This window comes from Pogona vitticeps, chromosome 6, assembly GCF_051106095.1.
Source record: "Pogona vitticeps strain Pit_001003342236 chromosome 6, PviZW2.1, whole genome shotgun sequence".
NCBI classification, from domain to species: Eukaryota; Metazoa; Chordata; class Lepidosauria; order Squamata; family Agamidae; genus Pogona; species Pogona vitticeps.
Genome location: NC_135788.1, coordinates 17,015,326 through 17,043,186, shown reverse-complemented (window position 1 = coordinate 17,043,186; position 27,861 = coordinate 17,015,326). Strand labels below are relative to the sequence as shown.

General features: G+C 39.0%; 1 protein-coding gene across 7 annotated transcripts in view; it reads left to right on the top strand.

Annotated features, from left to right (window-relative positions):
* Positions 1-27,861, top strand: part of WAC (WW domain containing adaptor with coiled-coil) — a 55,369-nt gene that overhangs the window by 5,948 nt on the left and 21,560 nt on the right. For 6 of the 7 annotated variants that reach the window (XM_020800972.3, XM_020800999.3, XM_073003008.2 and 3 more), the window contains exons 4-7: positions 25,318-25,424; positions 26,260-26,375; positions 26,453-26,565; positions 27,552-27,860. In XM_020800972.3, coding sequence (XP_020656631.3) covers positions 25,318-25,424; positions 26,260-26,375; positions 26,453-26,565; positions 27,552-27,860 — 645 coding nt within the window. Of the gene's footprint in view, positions 1-14,572; positions 21,306-25,317; positions 25,425-26,259; positions 26,376-26,452; positions 26,566-27,551; position 27,861 lie in introns of those variants that run through there. The other variant, XM_073003010.2, reaches the window with a different exon arrangement.

Below are 27,861 nucleotides of genomic sequence, written 5' to 3'. Positions count from 1 at the left end.
GGGTTTCTGGGAGTTGCAGTTCAAAGACACCTGAGTAACCCAAGGTTAAGAACCACTGTCTTAGACCCGTCATTTCGTCTCAAGACTTCTTGGGTATTTTGAGCTGTTTAGGCTCTTTTCCAGCATTAGAATGGCAGTACTTGGGGTTCTTCCTGCTTTTCTACAGAGAACATCTAAGCAAGAAGATAAGATAAATTTGAAGCAGAGTAGATTAATGGACATTTAGTAGTAGTTATTGAATATGCATATGTTACAGTCATCCACATTCATAGATATTGTACATTTTACTCTTGAGTAAACAATCAATGTATTGTCTTTTGCAAAAAAATATATGGTAGTGTCATGTTTTTCAGTGCCTAGATATTGTTTGTGCTATGATTTTTTTTCTGGAAAGATAAAATACATTGTCCAAATTCTATTATTTACACCTATTGGTGTAATCCAATGGACGTAAACTATGGTGACAGATTGCCACTAGTTGAGAACCAGCAACCTGGCAAGCAACAGTAGATGCCTCTGCTAATTTCTTAACTTGGGACAATTTACCACTGAAATATACACCAGTTGTACTATGCCAGTGTGGAGAAACAATAGGATTTTGGCCATTATATGAGATTGCTCTAAAGTGTCATCTTCTTTCCATAATCTAAATTGTTGATTTCAGTGTACTTGAAAGTAATTTCTATTGAAGTCGGTGTTAGTAATTTCATTGTGACGAGAAAATAGAAGGTAGAAGGAATGCAGTATTAAGGTACTGACTCTCCCTAGGAAAATGCTGTAGGTCTCCTGTTAAATTGCTTGTAACTTCAAAATTGAAGATAAGAATTGGTGCAGTTAGAAGGGATTTGTGTCTTTTGTTCAGTTTCTTTCTGGATTTGTGTCAAATTTGTTCTCAAATGCCTTTTATAAGGTACTTTCTTATTAGAAGAGTTTCTTAAAGTAGAAGTCTTCTAGTGAAGAGAGGGGACATTGCGTGGAGTCTGGAAATCAATGAAAGGTAGAAAAGATTGCTTAATTGTCATCTCTTTTCCAGAACTGTGTTCATGTAATGGGTGTGCAGAATCTCTTGAGAAGAGTAAGCACTATGATAAGCTTTGTTTTGAAACCCAGCGCATAATTTTATAGAAAAGAGCTAAAAAAAGTTTTTTGGGGTTTTTAACCCTTAATTTTTTAGGCTTGGTGTAGGAGCTAAAGGTGTCTTGATGCCTTTAAAAAGCTTTAGCTCAGTGATTCCCAACCTTGGGTCCCCAGATGTTCTTGGACTACATCACCTAGAAATTCTGGCCAGCACAGCTCGTAGCTTTTGAGAGTTTTAATGCAAGAACATCTGGGACCAAGGGTTGGGAATCACTGCCTTAAGAGCTGCAGTATGTCCACCCCTGTTTCTATGCATCCTTATCTCATGGAACTTCGAAAAATGTTTTTAAGACAGGTTTTTCATAATGTACACATTGATTGGTTTAAAATGTTAGTCCTTATATTCCTTCCGTTTTGCAGTTTAACAGTATGACTGTTCTGAATCAACAGTTTTGTGAGTTCAGGCTCCATTTATATGCTTGTTTACCTGGGTATAATCTCCCTGACCTTATGGGATTTAACCTCTGAATAGATTTCTACAGGATTGCTCTGTCAGTGACTTTGCTCCTGTTGAATATTTCGGTCAAGAAGCAATTGAAGTAATCAGGGTGGATTTTGTTTAAATCAAGTCAATTTAAATTGCTAGTGAGTAAGACTTGATTTAAATCTTGACTTTTAAATGTAAAAACTTATTCTTTCTGGTAGTTATATTCTTTAATATTTGGAACCAGATGAAGATTTTATATTTAGAATAATGACCTGTCAGATTAGCCATCCAAGTGGTCGACCAGACCAGATGGGCGGGATATAAATCAAATAAATAATAAATAAATTAGTAAAAATCTATATCAGAACTGATTTTAGTTTAATAAATTTCGTATTTGGAGAACTACTCAAATTTTATTTAACTAAAACAGTAACAACATATAACATACACATTCTTGTATTTGATTATACTTCAGTGTTTATTAACTGAAGTGGTTAAACAAAAAAAAAACTTTAAAAACAAATATTTTTGAACCATCTTCAAGCCTAGCATTTAAGGCTCAGTAGGAACCCCCCATCCGTGGGATCAGAATCTGCTGATTCACTTACCCGCTGCCGAAAATAGTAAATACCTCCCCCCCAACCTATTCAAGAATTTCAGAGCTAAACTTAGTTTATTTTATACCATTTTTACTTTGTAAAAAACTGCATGTGATCTCAGGGATAACTTGGATTAATTGAATTAGTTTATAAAAAATGTAAATATTGTATGAATATTCAGCCTCACGCTGCATAACTATGGCATGAACTATAGTGTGTCTTAAATAGAAAACTATTTACATACATTTTCCCTCCAAAAGCATTTCATTAAATAAATTGATATAAATTTAAAAAATCTGATTTTAAAAAAATTAAATAAAAATTGTGAATTTTAATCCATCCTGGCAGTAATTATCTTTGAATAAACTAGATAAGGTGCCAATATTTGACAAATACAGTTTAGAATGGTTTAGTTCAAGTGGAAGCCAAAAAGACTAAATACAGTGGTGCCTCGCATTACGATGTTAATTCGTTCCAGCAAAATCTCTGTAGAACGAAAACGTCATAATGCGAAATAAAAAAGCCCATAGAAATGCATTAAAACCCAATTAATGTGTTCCTGTGGGCTTGAAACTCACCGTCCAGTGAAGATCCTCCATAGCGTGGCCATTTTCACTGCCCGTGCAGCGAGGAATCCGTCCCAGAAAAGAGCAGGGGGCCATATTTTTTACCTGGCGGCCATTTTGAAACCGCTGATCAGCTGGCCAAAAATCGTTGTTTTGCGAGAATCGGTTCCCGAAGCAGGGAACTGATCATTGCAAAGCGAAATTGCCCCATTGAAACCATCGTAAAGCAATCGCTTCTGCGATTGCAAAAAGTTCGTCGTGATGCGATTTCGTCGTTAAACGGGGTGCTCGTCTTGCGAGGCACCACTGTACTAGAAATAGTTCTCTGTTACTGAAACTAATATTTTAATTAAGGTTTCTTCACTCTTTTATTGTTTTAGTTTGTGAGACTGATGATACTCTTAGGTTTGCTTTATTTTCATTGTTGAACAAATTGTGCAAAAATGCTACATTTCATGTAGGGGTCATTGGGGTGTGGAGCTTTGTGTCATCAGTATGCTGATGACACGCAGCTCTACATCTCCTTTTCACCTATTTCAGTGGATGCCGTTCTGTCCCTTCAGCGTTGCCTGGAGGCCGTACTGCAATGGATGCAGGAGAAAGGGTTGAGGCTGAACCCGACAAGAAAGAGGTCCTGAGGGTGGATGGCCCCTCCATTGGTGGTTTAGGGCACTCCCTCTCTTTTGGGGGGTTTACTCGCCGTGAAGAGTGAGGTTCGCAGCTTGGGAGTACGGACCTGATGCTCACCATGGAAACCCAGGTGGCATCAGTGGTCCGCTCCGCCAATTACCATCTGTGGTGGATTGCCCAGCTGCGTCCCTATCTTGATGGTGGGGCCCTCACCACTCTGGTCCATGCGCTCGTAATCTTGAGATTAGACCACTGTAATGCACTCTACGTGGGGCTACCTTTGAGATTGATGCGGAAGCTTCAAATGGTGCAGAATGCGGGAGCCAGATTACTTAGTGGAGCGAGAAAATCCAAGCATATATCTCCCATTCTGGCTGCTCTGCATTGGCTGCTCATTCGTTTCCGCATTGATTTCAAAGTGTTACTGATGACATACAAAGCCCTAAACGGTTTAGGACCTCGATAATTGGCAGAACACCTTCTCCCACCTAGATCTACTCGAGCCAGGAGAAATGGCTGAGGGGCCTGACGCCGAGAGAGATCTGGAAAGAAAGAATGAGAAACCAGGCCTTCTCGGCGGTGGCCCCTCAACTTTGGAACAGCTTGCCTACAGAGATCTGCCTGGCACCCTCACTGGGTGTTTTCAAGAGCCAATTAAAAACTTGGCACTTTAGGCAAGTCTTCCCTCATGGTAATATTTGTCTTTTTACTTTTCTTGGTTCTGCTATTTTTCCTCCCATCTTGATTATAGTACTATTTAGATTTTAATTACAGTGGTACCTCGCTTAATGAGCGCCCCGTTTAATGATAAAATCGCATAACGATTAGGTTTTTGTGATCGCAAAAGCGATCGCATAACGATGTTTTGAATAGGAAAAATTGCTTTGCTATGATCGTTAAGCTGTTTCGCTTACTGATTTTCGCATAGCGATTTTTTCCAACAGCTGATCGGCGGTTCTATAATGGCCACCGGGGAAAAAATGGCCGCCTGCTCTTATTTGGGACGGATTCCTCGCTAACCGGACAGCGAAAATGGCTGCTGTATGGAGGATTTTAGCTTAAAGGTAAGTTTTTACCCCATTGGAACGCATTGAAGGGGTTTCAATGCATTTCAATGGGGTTTTTAAAAATCGCATAGCGATGTTTTTGGTTAGCGGCGATTTTTGCCGCAGCGATTAACATCACTATGTGAGACACCACTGTATTTAAGTTGCTTGTGCGCAATGTATTGTGAGCTGCCCTGAGTATACTCTTGTCTAGAAGGGCAGGATAAAAATCCAATAATAAATAAACAAATAAAAATGTCACAGATTATTTGTAATAGATAACTGCAGTTCTGCTCATAGTTTTGAGGAATAGTAAACCTTTTGAAACTATATTTCATGATACCGCACCCAAGTTCATTTATTCTTCATTTTAGGATTATATTCCAGCATAAGTACCACTTCCCCTTATGGCTGACATCATTTGAACTGCTCTTTTATAGAAGCAGGCCACATCAATGACCAGAAACCCCTTCCAGGGAAACTGAGGTTTTGTTGTTGTTGTCGTCGTTGTTGTTGTTTTTTTGAGATGTTATTCAATCCCCACCCCTAAATATGGGCAGAAGCAGTTTTTGTTTGTGTACAGATCTGATTAGATCTTGTCTTTTGGAAAACTGCATTTGAGTTCCCCGCTAATGCCAGTGTGAAATGTCTTTTGGGCAGACCCATTGTCCAGTGGCTGGGTTCAAGCTGTGGTGTTGCACTAAATAAAGGTGAGTGCTACAAGCTCTGCCATCTTCTGGTAAACTACGAGCTGTTCCCATAGAATTTGGAATTAGCCGTTTCTGTGGATTGCGAAAAGCTACCATGGTGGTTAGAGGACTTGGACCTCTGAGGCAGTGAATATTAAATTGAAGGATAGAGTGGTTTCTGTTGCCCTTGTGGATAGCTTTTGTTAAAGAAGTTGAATCCCAGTGTAATGGACATAGGTAGCTACTATTTCATTTCTGACCCTCGTTTTGTGGGTTAGTTTTTGGAGAACACGTGGGATTACAACTACAAGTGGTCTGGAAAGAAACTGGTTATTTGAATTGATTCTAGATCATGTACTGGCCTGGTTTCAGGATAAGAACAGCAGTGCTTACCAAAGTGGATGACACTGAAGGTGAAGGTAGTTCTAGGTCTCTTTCTGACTATCTTTACCACTCACTGAGTGAATGAGAAGATTGGGCTTTGGCAGAACCATATTGAGATTGTAGTGAAAGTCTTTTGAAACCTAGTCACAGAAAGTATTACTGAGGAATTTAATCCATGGCCTTTGGTTTGGAGAGTGCCTTAGAATTACATGCTGTTTGCAGTGATATTTAACATTTTCTTGAAACCACTGCAGAACATTATCCAGAGTTTTAGGTTGCACTACCACCATTATGAAGTTCTCATTCTTTGTTCTCATTAGCAAAAGCCAGAGGGCTCTGAAATTCTTGAATAGTCTTCTGTAGGTGGTTTGGCAATGGATAAACATGAATGAAATTGAACTTAACATGGATAAGATAGTAGTGTACTTGAATGGGGAGTGAGCTGGTCTGAATGGAGGTATACAACTGATCGTTGCTGGAATTGTATCTCCCATGACTATTGGGTTAGTTGTTCTGTTGCTAAAATGTATTTTACTAGCTCTGGATAGTTCCATCCCTGTCTAGGGCGGTCCAGCTAGCAGCTGCTTGGGTGTTGATGTGGGCCAAAAGTGAGAATATGAAACACCATTTTTTATGCTCATTGTTGTGTTTCAGGCCCAGTTCAAGGTGCCAGTGTTAAACTGTCCCTAAGCTTGCAGATGTGAAGATTATATTAAGCACCAACTTTATTTGTAGACCTGCTGGTGAGATGTGAGATTGGCTTGAAATACAGTCTTATCAGAAGTGGTACCATGTTTGTGGAACCCAATTGCAATTACTTTATGTATGGTTCATATAGTTTGATCCTTCAAAAGGCTGAAAATCACGTTCTTCTAATACTATCGCTCATTCACTTAGTAGTTATTTTAGTTATTTCATTAGCTAGTCCATTGGCCAAATGAAGATGCATTTACCAGAGGAGAGTTTGGCCCTCAACTGAATTGTTAGCATAACTTACTGCTCAAATGATAATTTTAGAGAATTTTGCTAAAAATTCTCTCCACTGATATTTGTATACTCTAAATTCTTATGTTAATTAATTCTGTATTAAGAGTGATAATAAACAGTGACATATTATTATAGCATATGCTATCTGTTTGCTAAGTGATATGCCCTGCAAAAATTTAGATATACTATATAGGTATAGTATACATACAGTGGTGCCCCGCATAGCGACGTTAATCCATTCCAGGATTAACGCCGCTATCCGGAAACATCGCTAAACGGAACTGAAAACCCCTCTGTTTAATGCGTTCCTGTGGGGGATAAACTCACCGTTAAGCGAAGATTCCCCATACGGCCACCATTTTCGCCGCCTTGGTAAGCAAGGGCAGGCTGCGAAAACGGAGTGGGCGGCCATTTTATTCTTCTGGCGGCCATTTTGGAACCACCGATCAGCTCTTTCCCAAACATCGCAATGTGAAGATCGGTAAGCGAAATGCTTACCGATCATCGCAATGCGATGTTTGCCCATAGAAAACATCGCAATGCGATCACATTAGCAATCACAAAAATGCGTCGCTATGCCAATTCGTTGTTAAACGGTGCACTCGTTAAGCGAGGCACCACTGTATCTGTGTATAGAATTGTTATCTATAAGTGTAGCTAAATTTCACCAGCTGCCCTTATACCATTTGGTACAATGCATATTGGCTTACTTTTTCTCAGCTCAGAGTGCTGGTGCTGACCTTTCAAGCCATAATTGCTTTAGAATATCATTTCTCAACAAGGTGCCCTCCAGGGTTACAGTTTGCATGAAATATTTGGCCCAGATTTATACTAAAAATGGCAAATTGCATTCTTAGAGGCTTCTGTGGATGACGTTTGATATTTTGGGCCTAAATTTGGGGAATGGCTTTAGCCATGAGCTGCACTTGTCTATCCTCTGCACTAATCTGTAATTTTTAGCGGAGATGTATGTAACTGATGCTTCCCTTATGTTTGTGTCCATCATCTCTTGACTATTGGCTGTACTAATGAGGACCTTGCGGGAACAGTGGTGGGAAGTATCTGAAAGGCAAAGGTTTATCTACCCTTAGTTTAATATGGGGTGGGCAGAGTGAAGCCTATGAGCCATATATAACCTCCAACACACCCAACATTTTTAAAAAAATGAACACATTTTTGAGCTTAGAGTCTCCATTGAGCGATGGTATGGGCAGAAACACCTTTTGGTGACTAGAGAGTATAAGAGACTTTGTCAGTAATAAGACAGGCTCTTTTAAAGAGAGGTTTTTAAGGTGGACAAAACACTGGCCTCCAGGGTCCATGGGCTGGGTCTCTTGGATCTCTTGGGTTTTTAGACTTCTGAATTGCAGCCCAGAAACAGAAGTCAGCTCACTTGAAGGTTTTGCCTTGTGCAGAGAAGAGCTTTTGAGTGATTTATCTGTACCATCATGTTCCTTCAGCCTATGTTTCCTGTGGTTTATTTGTGGAAGAAAGAAAGCTGATACTTTGTGGGAGGCATAGTCACATTGCCCATTAGGTTGTTCCAAGGAGCTACACCTTCAAGGACTGCACCTTCCATCCTCCAGAACTATACTGTCCACCATATAAGCTTCTTGTTTCTTTTTTTAAGTAAATCAAGGAATTAGGAAGGCTATAGGAACTGGATACTGCAGATGGATCACTCAAAAGGCCTCTGTAAGGGCAAAACCTGTAGGTGTGCTGATTTCAGTTTCTGAGCTGCAATTCCAGAAATCTGGAAGAACACACTCCTAACTGCTTGATTTCTGTTCAGCATTATATGAACAAACAAAAAACCTTTTTTTCTATAGTGTGGTAGTGAAATGAGATATGGAAGAATCCATTCCTAGTTTTTAAATATCAGAGCTTAATCTGGAGAAATTCCTATATTAGTTTAATAAACCAGATCCAAACTGTGCTTTGATCCTGACCTTTTGGAACAAATGTTAGTTTCATTTAAACACCAAAATAGACAATCAAGAGTCTCAGCACTTACTGAACTTTGGCAATGGCAGAATGGAAGAATTTAAAGCATATTTTGCTGCATTTGGGCTTGGTTTGAGAAAGGATATTTGCTAAGGCACTTAATTTAAGATTTTTCCAACTTGAGACTAGAGATGGGGTCTTTGTATACAAATGCCCCCGCACAGGTGGACATAATGAGGGTCTGCCCCCCCCCCCCCGGGGCTGGATTGTCCACTCACCCTTCTGTTGCTTCTGCGGGCTCTGCACTCCCTAGCTCTCTGGAGCTCATGGTTGACTAGCCACATTCAGAGGGCCAGACGTTATGGCCACCTGTGCGGTGGTAGTCGTATACCTGAGACAGAGTGAAAATTGCAAACCCAGCTTTTGTCTTCATTACTGGTTTCCAATGGTAGAAACCATTCTGATATTAAGGAAAATGTTGCTGGATTTCTGTTTTGTGAACTAGGGTTAAGCGTTGCCATTTTGCTAACAAGAGAGTTGAAGGCTTAGATTGCCATTTGGCAAATGAAACTCATCTGGTGAATGGGTTAGGTATCTAAAGCACAGAATGACCCCCAACAATTGTTCTGCTAACGAAGATTCAGTCCTATGCATACATACTTGGAAGTAAGTTCAAATTAATGCTGCAGGATATGTTTCCAAGTAAACATGAACAGGACTGGACTGTACATTTGTATTTTTGCTGATGTTTATATGGAAGCAAACTGCAAAATGTGAGTGGAACCTGTGTCTGGGTGAACGACATAAGTAAATTATGTTCTAGAACAGTGGTCCCCAACCTTTTCTAAACTGTGAACCAGTTGGAGTGGGTGGGGCGTGCTTGCACGCTCGTGGGGGTGGGGTGCACTCGTGCACATGCGTGGAGGTGGGGCGCACATGCGTGATTGGGTGAGGTGGATGAGCGGGGTGTGTTCACGCAGATGCGTGGGGGGTGCTTGCGCACATGGGGGCGTGGGGATGGGGGGCACCAGTGTGTGGGGTTGCGTGAAGGGGGGAGATGTGTCTCCACGGCCCGGTCCTGCCACGGCCCAATACTGGGCTGCGGAACAGGAGTTGGGGACCCCTGTTCTAGAAGACAACAAGAAACTACAACTGGTAAGTTTCTTGTGTAGATTTTAATCATTTTATTTGTTCTTGTGCAAGATGAAGCAAATTAACAGCAAACCCACAAAGATTTATCTGAAGTTTTCCTGATAATTTTATGCCCCACTCTGCCAAAAGTATACCCTGCATACATGTTTGTGTGATAGAGCACAAAGTTGAAATGAATATTATGGGCCGCAGATGTGTGCTGCAATAGAACCTGATATTTCAGTATTGCTTCTGTCATTGAATTAATCAGCACAGACACACCCACAAACTGAGACCTTAAGATTGGTACTTGTTGCAAACAATGTTTGTTCTTTCAGTCTGTGCTTTTGTAGAGACTTTTGAATCTCAATTTTGGGAGAAAGGCAACAATGGTGTAAAGTGCCTGAGATGGTTCCTTTACTATCTGCAGATAGTTACCTGGTTAAGTATAGGCTGTCCTCTGCAGGTAGGAAGATGTGTTAAATTGATATTTATGAGTTTTGTGTCGGATAGCTTGCTAATATATCTTGGGAATATTTCTTTTGACATATTTGGTGAGCTTGTTGATATTCTGTTTGCTTCTGAAATACAAGGTTGATCTGGGCTATAGACTTTTATTTATCAATTGATTTATTCCATTTATATCCAGCCCTTCTCACAATCCAGGGACTTAATGTGGCTTGATATAATTTTCCCTCGCCTGTCTCAGAGTTATGAAGTCATAGAATTGTAGAGCTGGAAAGGAGCCCAAGGTCATCGACTGCAATTATTTGATGAGCCAGGAAATCCAAAGCAAAAGCATCCCTGATTAGATGGCCATCCACCCTCTGTTTAAAAACCTTCAATGAAGGAGAGTCCACCATCTTCATAGGTAGTCCATTCCATTGACAAACAGCTCTTACTGTTAGGATGTTTTCCCTAATGTTTGGTCAAAATCTCTTTTTCGTAATTTGAATTAATTGCATTGGAGCGCATCCTCTCAAGTGGCAGAAAACAAGCTTGCCTTCATGTTGAAAGATAGGTATCATTTCTCAATCTTTAGTTTTCTAGGCAGAATATAATTACCTTCCTCAACAAGTCTTCATACCGCTTAGTTTCCAAACCCTTTACCATCTTGACCACCCTCATCTGGAATTGCTTCAGATTGCTTGTATCCTCCAAAAACTCTTGGGCATAGAACTGGACACAGTATTCCCATGAGGTCTAAGGAAAGCAGAACAGTTTTATAGTTTTACTCCCATGATCTGGGCATTATGCTTCTGTTGATGCAGCTTAGAATTTTAGTAGTGGAAATTGAATGTATCATGTTGTTGACTTGTGTTTAGCTATTAAGATCTTCTGATTCTTTTGATATTTTAGGTGACAACATGCTATATTTGTACATCTGATTTATTCTGTCTCAATATAGAATTTAACATTTTCCCCTGTTTACATTCATCTTATCTTGGCCTGTTCTTCTGTTAAGGTCGTTTTTTTAATCCAGATGTTGGCCTGTGAAATATTAACTGCCCCTTGCAGTTGGTGTTATTTGCAGGTTTGATAAACCTCCTTTCCACACCCCCATCCCTGTGATTGATCAAGGTGTTGAGCAGCATCACCCAAGACAGGCATCTCACATGTCAACCAGCTGCAGATTCAGCCACCAGTGGCATTATCTAGCCTACATTTTATATCTCTGACCACAAGAATATTACAAGAGACCTTACTACAAGCCTCTCTGAAATCAAGATATCCTGCATTCAAAGCATTCATCTGATTCACCAAACTTGTGACTCTGCTATAAAAGATATAGTTTGGCCTGACATATTACAGAGAAAAACCTGTGCTGGGTCTAGTGATGACCAAGTTCATTTCTAAAAGCTAGCAGTCTATCTGTTCGAGAATCCTTCCATTTATGGATGTCATGTTGACTAATTGGTAATTGCCTGGAACTTTCGCCGTCTTGAAGATAGGATAACGTTTGTCAACCTCCAGTCTTGAGGGATTTCAGCTGTTTTCCAAGAATGGTCAGAGGTTGTGGCCAGAGCCTCTAAGATTGCATTTGTAAGTTCCTTTAATAACTTTGGATAGAGCTTGTTTGGCCCTGCAGAATTGAATTCATCTGAAGTAGCTAGGTATTTCTGTTCTAATTATTTTAATACTTCAGATACTTGTAAACCACCCAGAGAGTGCTTGACGCGCTATGGGGTGGTATATAAACAGCAGCACACTTTATTCTGCTTGTGTTGAACACTATTTTCTTTTTAGAAGAAGAGGGAGGCAGAGTAGATATTTAGCAGCTCTGTTTTCTCTTGTCATCCAGTAGTATTCCTCCTTCCCCTCCTTGCAGTGGAGATTTTGCTTCCTTGTTTTTGTTCTGATAATCGATGAAAACCTTTTCTTATTTCAGACTTCTCTTGTAAACCAAGCTCATTCTGAACTTCAGCCTTCCTGATGACCTTTTCCCACTTATTTATCATAGATATTGTTGTTAGGCCTTCAGTGTCTCATGTGTAAGAATCTCTTGTAGAGAGTAAGTTTGTTTTCTTGATATTCTGAGAGTCTGAAGGTAATGAAGTTAGGTAGGTAGTGACTAGGTCTCAAAGGCGTATTGAAGCAGAACCTTTTCATGGATTTCGATGCTGTTCTAGAAGCCTACTTCACTTTAGCAGGGACTGAAAATCCTGCTTTAGACATTCTTGGATCTCCTTAAATATTCAGCCAGAGCTGCTTCCAGTAGTTCTTGGCAGTGGGTACTGACAATGTTTTTAAAGGCTTTTTGTAGATAAAATCATGCTGTAGGCCTTGGCTGGGGTTTCTGGGAGGTACAGTCTGCAAAGATCTATCCAGGATTTGCTTATGTGGCGCAATGAGGCCCATCACTTCTACACTGATCCTTGCCCTTCTTGGATAATGAATCTGCCATGCAGGAGTTTATTAAGATGATAAATGGCAAATCCTGTTGCTTGACCTAGTAAATTGCACTAGAGTAGGTCCATTGGGCTAGTGGTTAGTCAGCTCCTCCATAAATTAAATTGACTTAAGTGGGCCTACTGTAATTGCATCTTAATACTCTCTGTTGTCATTTTTTTTAAAAAAGGAATTCTAGAGATCTTTGAGAAAAATAATACTTTTAGTTACTTTTGTTTATTTTAGCATAACAACCTTGATTACATGTTTTGAATAGTTTAAGAGACTGGTCAGAATCTTGTTGGAATTGCAGAACAGATACAGGCAATCACACAAGCCAGCCATGATGCTTCACAAGGATTTTATACTTGTAGTACATAACAACTTTTCTGTTGAAAAGGCTGTGGGTTTTTTCTTGAACTTTTATGTTCTGTTCTGAGGCTTACCTCAGAGGGTTTTATATTTCTGTCCCAAGCTAATGATGACTTGCTTACTTGGTTGAGTTAGACTGCCATTGCCCTGTTGTAGCTAAAAAAAAACTATTGTTCAGAAGTGCTTCTATCAGTACTGAGAGGATTGGTTCTTGAAGATATTAAGACAGGGGTGGGCAATTAATTTCTGTAGGGGGCCACATGAAAAATCTGAACTGTATTCGGGGGACGAACCAACTTTACTTAAAAATAAAATGAAACCCATTGGGTGAAGTGCTGCGGTGAACGAAGACACGCACATCTGCAGGCCTTCTGACAGAGGCCATCACAGTGTAGGGAACAGGGCGACACACAACACATAGGAAACAACCCTCCCCAAGGTGTCAATAAAGTATTTAAATGCAGAACCTCCACCCCCTCACAACAACAACAACAACAACAACAACAACAACAATAATAATGGTAATAATGGTAATAATAAATGTAATAATAATAAAGGTAATAATAAAGGTGATAATAAAGGTAATAGTGAAGTATCCAGACTTATGGAATCCGTGAACTGTGCCCCCTGGCCTCTTTTCTCCTTCCAGGTCCCCCACTTTGAAATGGGGGAGCCCACTTTTCCTTCAGGTCTGCTTTGGGGAGAAGAGTCACCTCACAATGGGTGCACCCCTTTTTGTTGTTGTTGTTGCAGTGCTGGTGTTGTTTTTGCTCTTTCTCTGGAAGATACAGCTAGAACTCTTCCCCCCCCCTTCCTGAAAATTTTGTTCTCTAAGAGACTCTATAAAGTACTCTCCACTCCCCACTCCATCTGGAATTAAAACAAAAAACCAATACTCCAAGGCTGAAAAGAAATTTGGGATTTAGTGGGGGGGGGGAGAGATGTTGGACAACAGGAGTCATCCTGCTCCCAGAGGGCCTGCCCCCCGCCCCTTCCAGCCAAACTGTGGTGCACAGCAAGTTCAGGGTCATGGGGTTGGTGGCGGTGGTGGGAGTTTGGGGGGGGTAGTGCTAATCAGATATCTCTGGAGTCAAAGCCCCACAGCCCCCCCTTTAACCATGGAGGGGGAGAACTGTCCATAAAAACGGAAACTCCCAATTTCTGCCTCTCTAGGATGCAGCACCCCCTTATTGGGGGGCCATGGGAATCACCTTCTTTTTGGTCCTCCTCCCTTCGATAAGGCTCTCCTCTCCTCTTCCCTGGTTCCCTTCTGCTCCTGGCTGCCAAAAAACAAAAACCCAAACCGTTGATCTTCCTCCTGCAGATTGGGTGGAAGCGACACAGGGACACCCCCCCACGCCACTGCCATTCCCCCGGCTCTTTTCTCCCCTTCCTTCCTCCTCTCTTCCCACAGTCCTATGGCGTGTCTTCAGTCATTCGAAGTGGCAGGCTGGTTGGATGGTGGGAAGAAGGGAGTGAGCGAGCGATGCATAATCTGTGGTCCCCATCTCGGTGGATTCTCCGGGGGAGGCGATCACAGGTGGGGCGGGGGGGTAGGGGAACGCTGAGGAAAGACAATCGATCTGGTGACCCCTCTCCTCCCCTGTTGCCGCCCCCTCCCCCCACCAAAAAAGCCCGGCAGGGGAGGATGGAGGCGGCGATCTGCCGATTGCCAACACCGCAGCAGGGTGAACCGCTCCTTTCGCTTCTTCGGCTTGCCTCCACCGCCTCTCCACGTGCGTGCACCCTATGCCAACTGCACCCAGTGGAGAGGGGTTGGGGTAGGGGGGTGGACGGTGCACGGAAGCAGCGGTGATCCCTGGAGGGGATCTGCCATGTCAGATCTCGCAAGTTTTGCTTACTGCTGTGCTGGGCGACCAGCAGGCTGGACAGGAGCAGCCCACGGGCTGCACTTTGCCCAGGTCTGTGTTAAGAGATCATAGTCACAGATTTATAGTACTTCAATATTCCTTCTTGTGCTTCTTAATACCTAAATAAAATAGCTGAGAGAACTTTCTCAGAAATGTGGACAAACATGTAATAATCAGCGACTGAAATTCAATAATAAGTTGCAGCTAGGGACGTGGTGGCGCTGCGGGCTAAACCGCAGAAGCCTGTGCTGCAGAGTCAGAAGGCCAAGCAGTCGTAAGATCGAATCCACGTGACAGATTGAGTGCCCGTCACTTCTCCCAGCTCCCACCAACCTAGCGGTTCGAAAGCATGCAAATGCAAGTACATAAACAGGGACCACCTCGGTGGGAAGGTAATAGCGTTCCGTGTCTAAGTCGCAATGGCCATGTGACCACAGAAACCTTCTTCAGACAAACCCTGGCTCTATGGTTTGGAAACGGGGATGAGCACCACCCCCTAGAGTCTAACACGACTGGACAAAAATTGTCAAGGAGAACCTTTACCTTTACTTTAGAGTAAGCCCATTGAATCAGTGGAACTACAAAGAAGTTGACTCAGCAAATCCCCACTGATTTCAGTGGGCCTATTCTAGGTGCAACTTAACTAACGGATTTTAGCCAGTATGTGAATGATGATCTGTTATTTCTAATTTCTGTCCTTAGCTGAGTAGTGGAAGTTCTAAACTGGTGTCGAGCAGAGCTTCTGAATTTAGGCTGAGGTGGAGAGTTAAAATGTAGGCAACGTAGGGATGCCTTTTGGTAATGTTGCAAATCTTTCATTAGTCATTAGCTTACAGTGCTGCTTCGCTTGATGAGGATAATTCTTTCTGTTCAAATCGCTGTTAAGCGAAATCCTCGTCAAGTGAAATGAAAAAGCCCATTGAAATGCATTGAAAACCGGTTCAATGCATTCCAGTGGGCGAAATACCTCAGCGTCCAGCGAAGATCCTCCATAGGGTGGCCATTTTCCGGTGCCTGTAATGCGAGGAATCCATCCTAAAGCACAGCAGGGAGCCATTTTGAAACCCAACAATCAGCCGTTTTTGATCGTCGTTGAGCGAAAAATCGGTTCCCGAAGCAGAGTGAAAAAAGCCCATTCAGTCATTGTTTAGCAATCACAATAGTGATCGCAAAAAATAATCGTCAAGCGATTTCCGCGTCTAACGAGGTAATAGTCAAGCGAGGCACCACTGTATTTTGTAGGGAGTGGTGTTCCCACTGAAGCTTGTAGTTTACGAGTACTTCTGTACTTGCACTTGCAAGTGGATACTCAATTGATGGCAATAGCTCTGAAAGATTTTTACTAAACCTATCTTGTATAGTTATGGTGCCCTTTTTGGAGAAATCAGACCTGGTCTCAAGTCAGTCATAGATTAACTTACTTGATTACTACAGTGGACTTTACATTGAACTTCTCATGAGCACTGTACATAACTTGCAATTCATCCACCCTGGTTGCAAGAGTTACTGATCATAGTACACCAGTCCTATGCCAAGTTTACTGAGTACTATGCTTCCAGGTTCAAATTGGGGAACTTTTTTGGCTTTTTAAAAGAGCCATGTGCTGTCAACAATATTTCAAAATTCATATTTTCTCATATTAGCCTGCCTAGGACTTTTGCTATATTTCAGACTCTCTTTTGGCTTTTCTTATCATTTCATATTATGTATATGAGTACCTAGATGATTTCCTGAGCTGTGATGATCAGGATTTGGAAGAACTTCATGAAAGACATAGACATGGCTACCTCCCTGTGTGCCTGTGTTTGGGCTGGCTGTGATTATCTTTTTATTTGTGTCTTTTTGGTAAGAATCTAATTGAGACACATTTTGCTACTGCTTTACATTGTGATTTTGCTAGAGTTCAAAGGTATAAGTTGGTATTTCTCATGCTTCGGACCCCAGATGTTCTTAAATGATAACTCCCAAAGTCGGTGACCATTAGCAGTACTAGTTAGAGTTTCTGATAGTTGTTATCCAAAAACAAGTGGAATAGCAAATTTTGGAACTGCTGACTTAGGAGATAATACTATTTTCAGCAACGGCCATACTGTTGATTGTTTTCAATGACAGGCAGTGGGGGTGACAGTAAGATGTTGAAGTAGCAGGCTATGTGGCTACTATGTTTCAGACAGCAAAATGTTTTAGTCAATATTTATTATTTTGTTCTGCATTATGTTGAGATTTTGTGGAGGTCTTCATCCCGTCTTGTATGTTTTGGAGACTGAGATATTCTACAGTAGATCCTGTATTTTCATGGCTGAGTAGTAAACTGTAAGTGATGGGGAACTGGACTTTTAACCATATTGTCCAGCCTGTATATGTAAGAGGTAGCAATCTGTAGTGTTCTGTAAAGTGTGGTAGCTACTGGATGTGTGAATATTTTTCTTTTTGCCAGGAAAGAGAATTTGTGTACAGTGGTGACAAAATGGTGTTGTGGTCATCTTAATCAACTCTGGTTTTTACCTATGTAGCAAAATCTAACTATGTGACGAGGTAAGTGTTATCCTTTGTTTGGATCTTTAGGATATTTTGTACTGAAAACAGTTGGATTTAGAGATATCAGAATATTTTGGAGATAATTTCTTACTCCTTTCCTAGTTTTTCGTATATTGAGTTTTGCTGTGATAAATTAGTGTTGATGCTCTGTTATTTCTAAACAGATTGAGTGCTTTCTTAATGGCAAATAAATATTTCTTTGTAATATAATATAATTGAAAAACTTTCTACTTTCTTGGAGCATAATTAAAGTCGACCAATTCAGTTAGACACTGACCCAAACAAGTTAACAGATTTAGCTTCTAAGTAAAAAGGTTAATAAAACATGCTCCTAAGTTGATCCAGACTTATGGCAGTCTTTTCCAGGTTGCCTAGGTATAGAGTACTCAGCAGTGGCTTTACCATTCCCATCTTCTGTGGGCACACTTGGGACTATGCAGCTTGCCCAAGGATATACAGGTGGCTCTTTACTCAGGGGATATCAAAGACCCAACCTCTGACTGTACAGCCAAGTATCCAACTCAATGAGCTATGCGATATAATATATAAAATACCAATTTTAATGTGTAGTGTACATTTTGTAGGAGCACAGAATATTACAAATGCGGCTACCCTGAATTCAGTTACAAATAATTGTAACTGTAATTTAGACAGAGCTTTTAGTTTGCCACTTACTGTTTCGATGACTCACAACCTGTTTCAGTGTTGCTGAATAATGTAATCGTGTAAAAGTACTACAAAGGAGTCTCTGGTATAGTTTTAATGTTTTTTGTTTTCTTCTCTTACTGATTGGATTTTACCATTGTTCAGTAAATTTTAGGTCCTTATTGGAGAAGAGAAATAAGAGATATCTACAGTACATTAAATTTGTTGTTGATATACACTGTAAAGTTGCCTCTATTGCAGTCATGTGAATGACCTCATAGCTGTACATAGTAGTTGGAAGTGTATTAGTGTTGACAATCTTGGGCTTTGATTCCAATGAAAGCTTTTGAACATGGTGATCTTTTCTAGTTAGTTTGTAGCTCTACCTCCCAAGTCTGTCTTTTGATTCCTTGGTTGCAGTCACCATTTGAACTGATGATTGAACCAAGGTATACAAAATCTTCAATTTCTTCAGTGTCAGTCTTAACCCTATGCAGTTCTGTAGTCATGATTTTTGTCTTCTCAGGGTTCTGGTGCAGCCCTGCTTTCGCACTTTCTTTCATCTTCAGTAGTCATTTCAAGTCTTTGCTGCTTTTTGTCAATAATAATGGTGTTTGCCTATCTTAAATTATTGAAGTTTCTTTCACAAAGTTTCACTCCAATCTAATCTAGCTTTCCATATAATATATTCTGCATACAGATTGAACAAATGGGGAGATAAAATACATCCCTGTCAGACACCTTTACTTGTGGGAATCAATCTTGGTTTTCTGTGTTGTGTCCTAATGGCATATTCTTGTACATAATATAGGTTACACGTCAGGTATGTTCCAGTGGCCAGTGCTGTGTTCGCAATATGATTTCTAGTGCCTTTTCTTTATCTGGCTTGAACATCAGGCATTTTTCACTCCATATATACCATGTTTCCCCGAAAATAAGACAGGGTCTTATATTAATTTTGGCTCCAAAAATGTATTAGGGCTTATTTTCAGGGGATGTTTTCTTTTTTTCATGTACAACAACCTACAATTATTCAAATACAGGCATGTCATTTTCTGGTTGCTGCACAATGGTGGAGGGTGGAGTTTCACTTAACTGGGACTTATTTTTGGGATAGGGCTTATATTATGAGTACTGTATCCTGAAAAAATCATACTAGGGCTTATTTTCAAGTTAGGTCTTATTTTCGGGGAAACAGGGTAGTAAAAGTCTGTTGGAACACCTTGAGAAGTGAATGCAATGTTCCTATGGTTAATGCATTCCTTGCTGGAATTGGACATTAAGTCATAGTTTTATCTTATATATTTGTTGTCATATTCCTATAAGGATTTTGACAGATTCTGTCTCTGTAATTTATGGGGAATAGTTTTGTCAATATTCTACCTACTTCTGGTGATTTGTTTCTTCCAAGTGCTTTCAGAGCAGCTATCACATCACTTTCTAAAATTGCAGGTGTTTCATCATAGGATTTGTCTTCAAAAGATCCTGTCATTCTTGCATCTCTTCTATATAGTTCTTCAGTAGTTTGTACCTTCTCTTCATTTTATCCTGGTCAGGTAGTAAATCCCCTATTGGTCTTTTAGAATCCTTTATCTTGATTTAAAATTTCCTTTGATTTCTTGAATTTTTCTTTTTGCCTGTCCTTAAGAAGCGTTTCTTCTATCAACTGTCTATACTTTTCTTTTGGCTGTAGGAATCATCTTTTAGCATTCCTCCCTAATAATATTTTTGGTTTCAATCCATAGTTGTTCTTGTTCACAGTCAGTTGAGTTTAGTACTGGAAATATATTATTAGATCACATTCATCTGAAATGTCATTTAAATCAAATGTTTTCATTAAGATTCTTTTAGTGTTCTTTTTAAGCCTTTACTCTATTATTATTATTCTTGTTGTTGTTGTTGTTGTTGTTGTTGTTGTTGTTAGTAGCAATAGCAGTAATAGTAATAGTAATTATTATTCTTGTTGTTGTTGTTATAATAATAATAATAATAATAATAATAATAATAATAATAATAATAATAATAATAATAATAATAATAATAATAATAATAATAATAATAATAATAATAGAGTAAAAGCTCAAAAAGAACACTAAATAATCTTAATATATGAACAATTCATGGTCATTACCACAATCTACTCCTGGTTTCATTTAGGCAGAGAGAGTACTTTATGGCTCTGTCTTTTCTGTCTACTACTTCCAGGTATGTGTTCTCTTTGATTTTTATATTGACCATCTGGTCACGTCCATGTGAGTAGCCATCTGTTGGGTTATCTGAGACATGTATTTGCAGTAAACAAATTGTTCTCATTCTCCTGCTTCATGTCTGACTCCTACACTAGATTCTCCAACAAAATAGTTCCTGGCACCTATGATTATTAACACATCTTATTGTGATGTGCTGACTTTCTTCCTGGATGCTTGCATAAAAGCTTTTATTTCTGTTCTCTCCATATGTGTAGTAAGAGCATAGACCTGAAATGATGAGTGTGATGATAAGTTTTCCAAGAAGTCTAATTGATATTATTTGTTCAGCCATTGCAGTATAGCTCCAACTGCTTGTGCTATATCTTGCCTCAATATTATAGCCATACAATTTCTTCTGATTTTCTCATTTCTCAAAACACCTTGTAATTGTCCAACTGAAAATATATTCCTGGCCACTTTAGTTCCCTTTGACTAAGTACTGCAGCATTCAAACATTCCATTTCTTGCTTTATGATACTTTAAAGATAGTACTTTTTATATATGTTTTTAAATCGTTTTATTTTCATATTCAAACAACTGTTAGTATGCGCTATCCATTTTATAGACTTATAATCACAGCCTGAAAAGAGATCCTTGCTTACCTTTCTCCTTATCTGCTTCTGCTATAATGGAATTCTAATGGATTGATTTGTGATTTAAGTCATATGTAGGAGCAGACATATTGAGTAAGTGGAATGATTTAAGTTTTATTTCAGTAGGTCTGCATTACATATGAAAGTTGGATTCTAAAGAGGCCCTTACGCTCATATTGCAAATATCCACCGACTACCAGAGTGCACCAAAGAAGATCAATCTATGCTTTATAGACTACAACTAAGTTTTTGACTGTGTGGATAATGAGAAACTATGGGTTGTTCTAAAAGAAATCAGTGTCCCGCAGCACTTCACTGTTCTTATATATAACCTTTTATGGACAAGAATCTACTGCTGGGACACAATAAAGAAAACCAGAATTTTCCCACAAATAATATTTATTTCTGGGTATGTGACAATTTTTTTCTGATTAACCATGTTCTGCTTTACTTTTTCCCACTGCATACGAGAATATGGCAAACTGAGACTAATCCACAGTTGAGTGTTTGGAGCCAGTGGGGACTGTCTACTACAGGAGTGGCAAACCTTTGACAATCCAGATTTCTTGGACTCCAACTCCCATAGTTTATGTGGGTGGATCTTAGAGGTGGGGTTTTTCTTTTTCTTTTGTTTTCATTTTATGTTTATACTTTGTAGTGTCTTGCAACTAGATGAGCGGGATAGAAATTTAATAAATAAACTCTGGGGTTTGAAGTCCGAAACATAGGAAGCCAAAGATTTACCACCCTGGTCTACTATATTTTAACATGTCCTCACCTGACCCCGGGTCATCAGCTTTGTTACATCCTGAAATTATGGTGGTGGTGGCCTTGTAACTTATCAGATTCAGAGGTTGATCAAAGTTTTGTTTCAAGAAACAGAATTATGTTTTGAGCTCATGTTCTTATGCGGAACCATCAGTGAAGAACAAATACAGTACATAAATCAAATATATATTTAAAATATAATGAGCATTAAACTTTAGCCTTATATTATCCCTGCAAAAGAAAAAAAAGGTTGCAACCATTATTTCTGAGAAATGTGATTTTAAAGAATAAAACGGAAAAAATAAAATAAAAGTTTGATATATTACAGTGGGAGGAGAAGAATATACAGTACTTTGTTTAATGTGTACTCAGAATGTAAATCAAGTTTATATTGTTGTAGATTTCCTTGTTGGTAGATTTTTGGGCCTCCCTCGGGGTAGCCACATGTAGCATCAGAGATTGAGAGGTGCAGGTGGCATGGGAAGTTGATCTAGAGAAGTGCTCTTGTTAGATAGCAAGGTCCCATACCGTATAGGGCGTTGTATGTCAACATTAACATCTTCAACCTGGCTGGAAGCTTACCTGCAGCCAGTGCAAATGGAGCAGGATAGGGGAAATGTAATCATGTTTTGATGGCCTAAAAACCAGTCTGGCTGCTGTGCTTTGCATTTTCTATGTCTATATGGGATATTGTGAAAGCGGTGATGAGAGGAATTAGTATCATGGAATCATATAATTTAAAAATACGTGAAGAGTTGAGAAAGGAATTAGGATATTGGAAAGGAAATATTTGATAAGGTTAAAAAAAGCGTGATTACAAAAGCAAAGAAGGAAAGTAGAGAATATTGAATTGGAAAAAGTTCTGAGAAATTTGAACAAATAAATTTTAGAATTTAGTAATAAAACCTCAAGAATGGTGGCCAGAGCCATGCAAGTTAAAAAAAGCAGTTTTATTGGAATAGTTAAAAATGAAGGGGCGAAAGGTGTAATTTGTTGAAGGAAAAGCTGGAAATCTTGCAGGATTTTTGTCAAAAAGTTTTATATGGAGGGTAGGGGCTTTTTTTTTTTTTTTTTTTTTTGAAAGAATTAGAAAATATATGTAGAAAAAATTGGGGAATAGACTTTCAAGATATGAATAGAGCTTTAATGGAGCAAAGGTACAATGAGTAAAAATTATGAAATACTGTTGGGAGCAGAAGATCAAGAGGACTTTCTTAAAATGTTATAGGAACATTATTTAGGAGAAGAAATAAGCATTGAGGCTTGGAAAAATATATGGAATATAAAAATATTGAAATCAGTATATGTAAGGCTAAAACATTTTTAGAAGTTAGAGATGGTATTTAACTCTGGTAAATTTAAATCAAATAGATATCCTAATTTGTTTGGAGAGGTTATCAGAAAGTAGATACTTTCATGTATAGCGTGGGGATGTAGGACTATATTGAAATTTTGGCAATTGATTTTTAAGGAAATAAAGTAAGTAACTGAGTTAAAGAGACATGTCCTTAAAAAGTGCTTTTATCAATATTTGATAGGGTGCAATGTAACTGGAAAGAATTAATCTCCAGTGTATTAAGAGGTTAATTGCAGCTCGGAATTGGAACACATTGTATGATGTTTAGTTAAATGAATGGTATAAAGAGATTTGAATATAGCTATTAATGACAAGTTAACATGTAATGTTAAAGTTAAGAATGGGTTGATATTTAAGAACAGATTTATAAGGGATAATTCATTGATTTTGTATGAATAAAGGGGAAAGGACATAAACCTTTGTAAGAATCAATGCAGTTTTGGAAGGGTGTTGCCCCCCAGAAAAGGGGGGGGGGGGAACGGCTTTAACTCCCAAGTGGTGCTTGGAGGGAACACAATTTTGTGTTACTCTGGTGTAAAGGAACCAGACATTTAATGCTCTGTATCTGTAAATTTGGAAATATAAAAATATATAAATAAGCAGAAAGACTACCCAGTTAAGTTATGAGCATGTCAATTAAGAAACGATTGGGGGGAGTGGGGAACAGGTTGTTTTATCATGAACATTGTGAAGGATGTTCATTAGGGCTGGAAAGAATAAAATGAAAATATTTCTGTTATATGAAAGTATTTCAGAGGGAAAGAGGCCCATGAGTTTGGAGGTGGGAGGAGAAGGAATGATTTTTGAAAGAAGCCTTAAATTATTTTATGTCCTAATTTGTTCCACAGGTTGGCCAAAATTATGTTGTGTCTTTATGGCCGCAGAAAGTAAGCTGCTTTTCTTGCAGAAGATTTTTGCTGTACATCAATAAGTCTTTTTTTGGGCATGAGCCGGTCTATTGGATTGGCATGCCCAAAATGTTCAGGAAGGTACTTGTTAATTCCCAGTGAGAAGCTCCTGTGAATTGAGTTGTTTGCTTTGTACAAGTATAATGATATAACAGGATTTTGGCCTATGGATCCACTTACAGTGGGGTCTTGACTTGAGAACTTAATCCGTATTGGAAGGCGGTTCTCAAGTCAAAAAGTTCTCAGGTCAAATCTGCATTTCCCATAGGAATGCATTGAGAACCATTTGATCCGTATCTGCTCTTTTCCGTCCATAGAAACTAATGGGAAGCTGCTGTTCTGCCTTCGACCACTAGAGGGGGATATTTTGTTTCTTTTTTTCTTAGGTCAAGAAAGGTTCAGGGAAGGCAGGGAAAATACAGTCCAGGCAGTACCAGGCAGTCTGAAGACTCCCAATCCACTCTCTAAACGCTGGGAGGAGTGAGGAAGCAGACAGGCACCCTTTTCACTGGCCAACAGTTAACTGAAAGTTCAAATTTTGCACTTTTCCTGCCTCCCACGTGGTTTTTTTTCAGTTCTTAACTCAAATCTAAGTATGTAAGTCAAGTCAATATTTTCCTATGAGAGTGGTTCTTAAGTCAAAATGTTCTTAACTCAAGCCGTTCTTAAGTCAAGACCCCACTGTACTGATTATTCTGCTTGTTTCACTTGCTGCAGAGCACAAAGAACTGCTTTATTGGATATATGGTTTTACTTTAATATAAACTTAATACATTCTTTGATACCTAGATGTGCTTCTATTTCAGATTTTTGTACTAACTAAAAAAATACTGACCTATATCTATATAAAATTCTAGGTTTTAGAGTCACTTGAAATTGGCTTAGCTGTTTTGTAGAACACATTATTTGAGTTGCTTATACAAATACTGTTCTGTTCTAACTGCCGAATAGTTAAGATTTCATAGGTTGTCATAGTTCAGCTTCCAGTTTGTTGTGGAATTATCTCCATTGCTCCAGCATTCATTTTGGTATTGTTGTATTGGACTGCAATTTTATGAATTAGTTTCCCTCAAACTACGATCGTTAACTGCCCTCTCAAGTCTTGTAAATTGGCTCTGTGTTTCCTTTATCCAGCTACTTTGATATTTCTATTTTGAGAGAGAAGAGTACGTGTGTACTGTTTTCAGATCTTTATTGTAATTAATTGAGGCTCCCTGGACAGATATGTATTTTGGTGCTCTCAGTCATGTCCCTTTACACAATTAAAGGGACACTTGCATTTATGTGAAGTTTTAATAACTAGAAGTCCTGATGAATTCATTGTGACTAATTGCCATGTGGGTGTGTAGAAGTGTAAATTTTAAACCATATTTATGTTGCTCACATCTCTTACAGAAGTTTCTAACTTATATCTGGGTAGTCTACTTTGTCTTCACACATCCCTTAAATGTTAAGCACATCAGTGAAGAAAACCTGCATGGAAACAATGTAGTACAGGCTTATAGGACTGTTTTCTGTTTTAAGGCAGATTAAACATGTTTAATGTTTATATGGAAATTAATTCTAAAATGTTGTTCATGTTTTTAGGGACCAGTTACTCTCCACAAGAAAATTCTCATAACCACAGTGCTCTTCATAGCTCAAATTCACATTCTTCTAATCCTAGCAATAATCCAAGCAAAACCTCTGATGCAGTAAGTATTGATTATGAACATAATCAGCCTTTTTTGTCTACTGTGTTAATGTATATATAGTGTTTGCACATTTCTAGAAAGCAAAGGTTGGAATATTTGCTGATTTGACTTAATAGAGGTCAATAGGGCAAAACTGTTCATATTGTGGGCCAGTATGAACCTACAGTTCATTATGGGATTCAAAGCACAGCGTGTGAGTGATTTATGTATGTTGCAGGAAGTTGTACTCTTGCATATTATTTTGAAGCTTTTGGAAGCTTGCAGTTTTTGAACTGTGGTATAATATAGGAGTACAGAGAATTTTAAAAAATACTATAACTTATAACAGTTATTTGAAAACAATAGGTTTGGGACCGCCATACTGGATTGTCCACTCTTCCATATTCTGTTCTGACACTTTAAGTTTCGGGGATTTGAATGATCAGCGTGTTAGAAGTGAACTTTAAAACAATCCCAGATTCCTTTTTCAAAACACTGATTGAACACAATTCTGGAATATTTTTGATTTTCCCAGATGCACTCGAACTAATTTATGATTAGAACATGTAACAAGTTGATGAAGATGGGTAGGGGATTATGGTTTGCAGAACCATGTGGCTCAGTATAAAGTCTGGTGTTGTTACAGTGGCACAGATTTCGCTGAGCAAATACTCTTGTTACTAAATGAAGTGTGGCCAGTTTATAACTTCATTACAATGCATGCAATGTGTTGAACTGAGTTTCTCCTAAAAATAGTATATTTAGGAAAATGTGCTCTAAAATCCAAAATTGGGGAAATGTTATTTTTGCAATATTGATCTGATTCCATCACTGTTGTTATTGCTCTTCCCTACAGTCCTATGATTCTGCAGATGATTGGTCTGAACACATTAGTTCTTCTGGCAAAAAGTATTATTATAATTGTCGAACAGAAGTTTCACAGTGGGAAAAACCAAAAGAATGGCTTGAAAGGTAAGTGATATATATTAGGTGTAGTGTAACATGTTGCTTTTGATGTGCTTTTTGACTGTTTGCTTTTTTCACTTCAGAGAGCAGAGACAAAAAGAAGCAAGCAAAATGTCTGTCAACAGTTTTCCAAAAGACAGAGATTACAGAAGAGAGGTGATGCAGGCGACTGCTGCTAGTGGGTTTTCTAGTGGAAGTACGTATGTTTTAATACAGTTAGATCTTTGCCTGTTCATTTTCGTTTTCTTTCCAGTACTTTTACTTCAATTTTTAAAATATAAATATCAAGGCCCTCCATAAATCCTTTATACTCTGTTTCCCCAAAAATAAGACTTAACCTAAAAATAAGCCCTAGTTAAGTGAAAGCCCGCCCTCCACCATTGTGCAGCAACCAGAACAAGATGACATGCCTGTATTTGAATAAAGATTTTTTGTACATGAAAAAAAAAGTCCCCTGAAAATAAGCCCTAATGTGTTTTTTGGAGCAACAATTAATATAAGACTGTCTTATTTTCGGGGAAACACGGTATTAAACTTCCCCCCCATTAGAACCAAAATAGATCTTTTATTTGCTGTTTTATACTGAAGATTGAGGCTAGTACCCTGTTAGCTTTTGTGATTGTGTAAGGATAGCCATACAGATGATGTGAGCTGTTTCTTTGCTATCTCATGGCAAGACTTCCTCTTGTTGTATAATTAATACATGACTGGTTATTTGATAGGTAGATTGGAAAGTGTGGAAATTCCTCTCACAGTATTCTTATATGTGCAGAAGACAGGAGTTAGTTTGGGGCCTAAAACTTTATAAAAAGCACACCTTCTGTGCATCAGCATTGTCATCACAGCAGCACAGTGAATCTGAATATAAATCATAGTAGATTTCACATGTTAAAAATCAGTTTTATTATCTGTCATTACATTCTTAATTAGGATGTATTGATGTAGGATACATCAGCGGACTTCTCAAAACCTTTTTGGCATGGTATTTGCAGATGTGGGGATGTCAGGAGAGTTCATTATGATGGAAGCATCACAACATTTAAGTACTTTAAAAAAACCAATCATTGGTGGTTGCAATTGAAGGTAGAATAGAACAAGTCTTGTTGTTTACTTGGTCACTGTTGGAGCTCTAACTGGGTCTTTTCTGTTTCTCGTTGCAACATTGTGAATGTTAAACAAAAGTGGAAGAGAAGCATTCCAGTGATGCCGCTAATATGCTCCCACAGAATATTTTGTCTCAGACAAGCAGACACAATGACAGAGACTACAGACTGCCAAGAACAGAGACTCACAGCAGTTCTACCCCAGTGCAACATCCCATCAAAACAGTGGTTCATCCATCTACTACCCCAACTTCTGTTCCTCCTAGTCCGTTTTCTCTACAATCTGATCACCAGCCAAAGAAATCGTTTGATGCAAATGGAGCATCTTCCTTAACAAAACTGCCTACACCCACCTCTTCCATCCCTTCACAGAAAACAGAGAGAAAAGG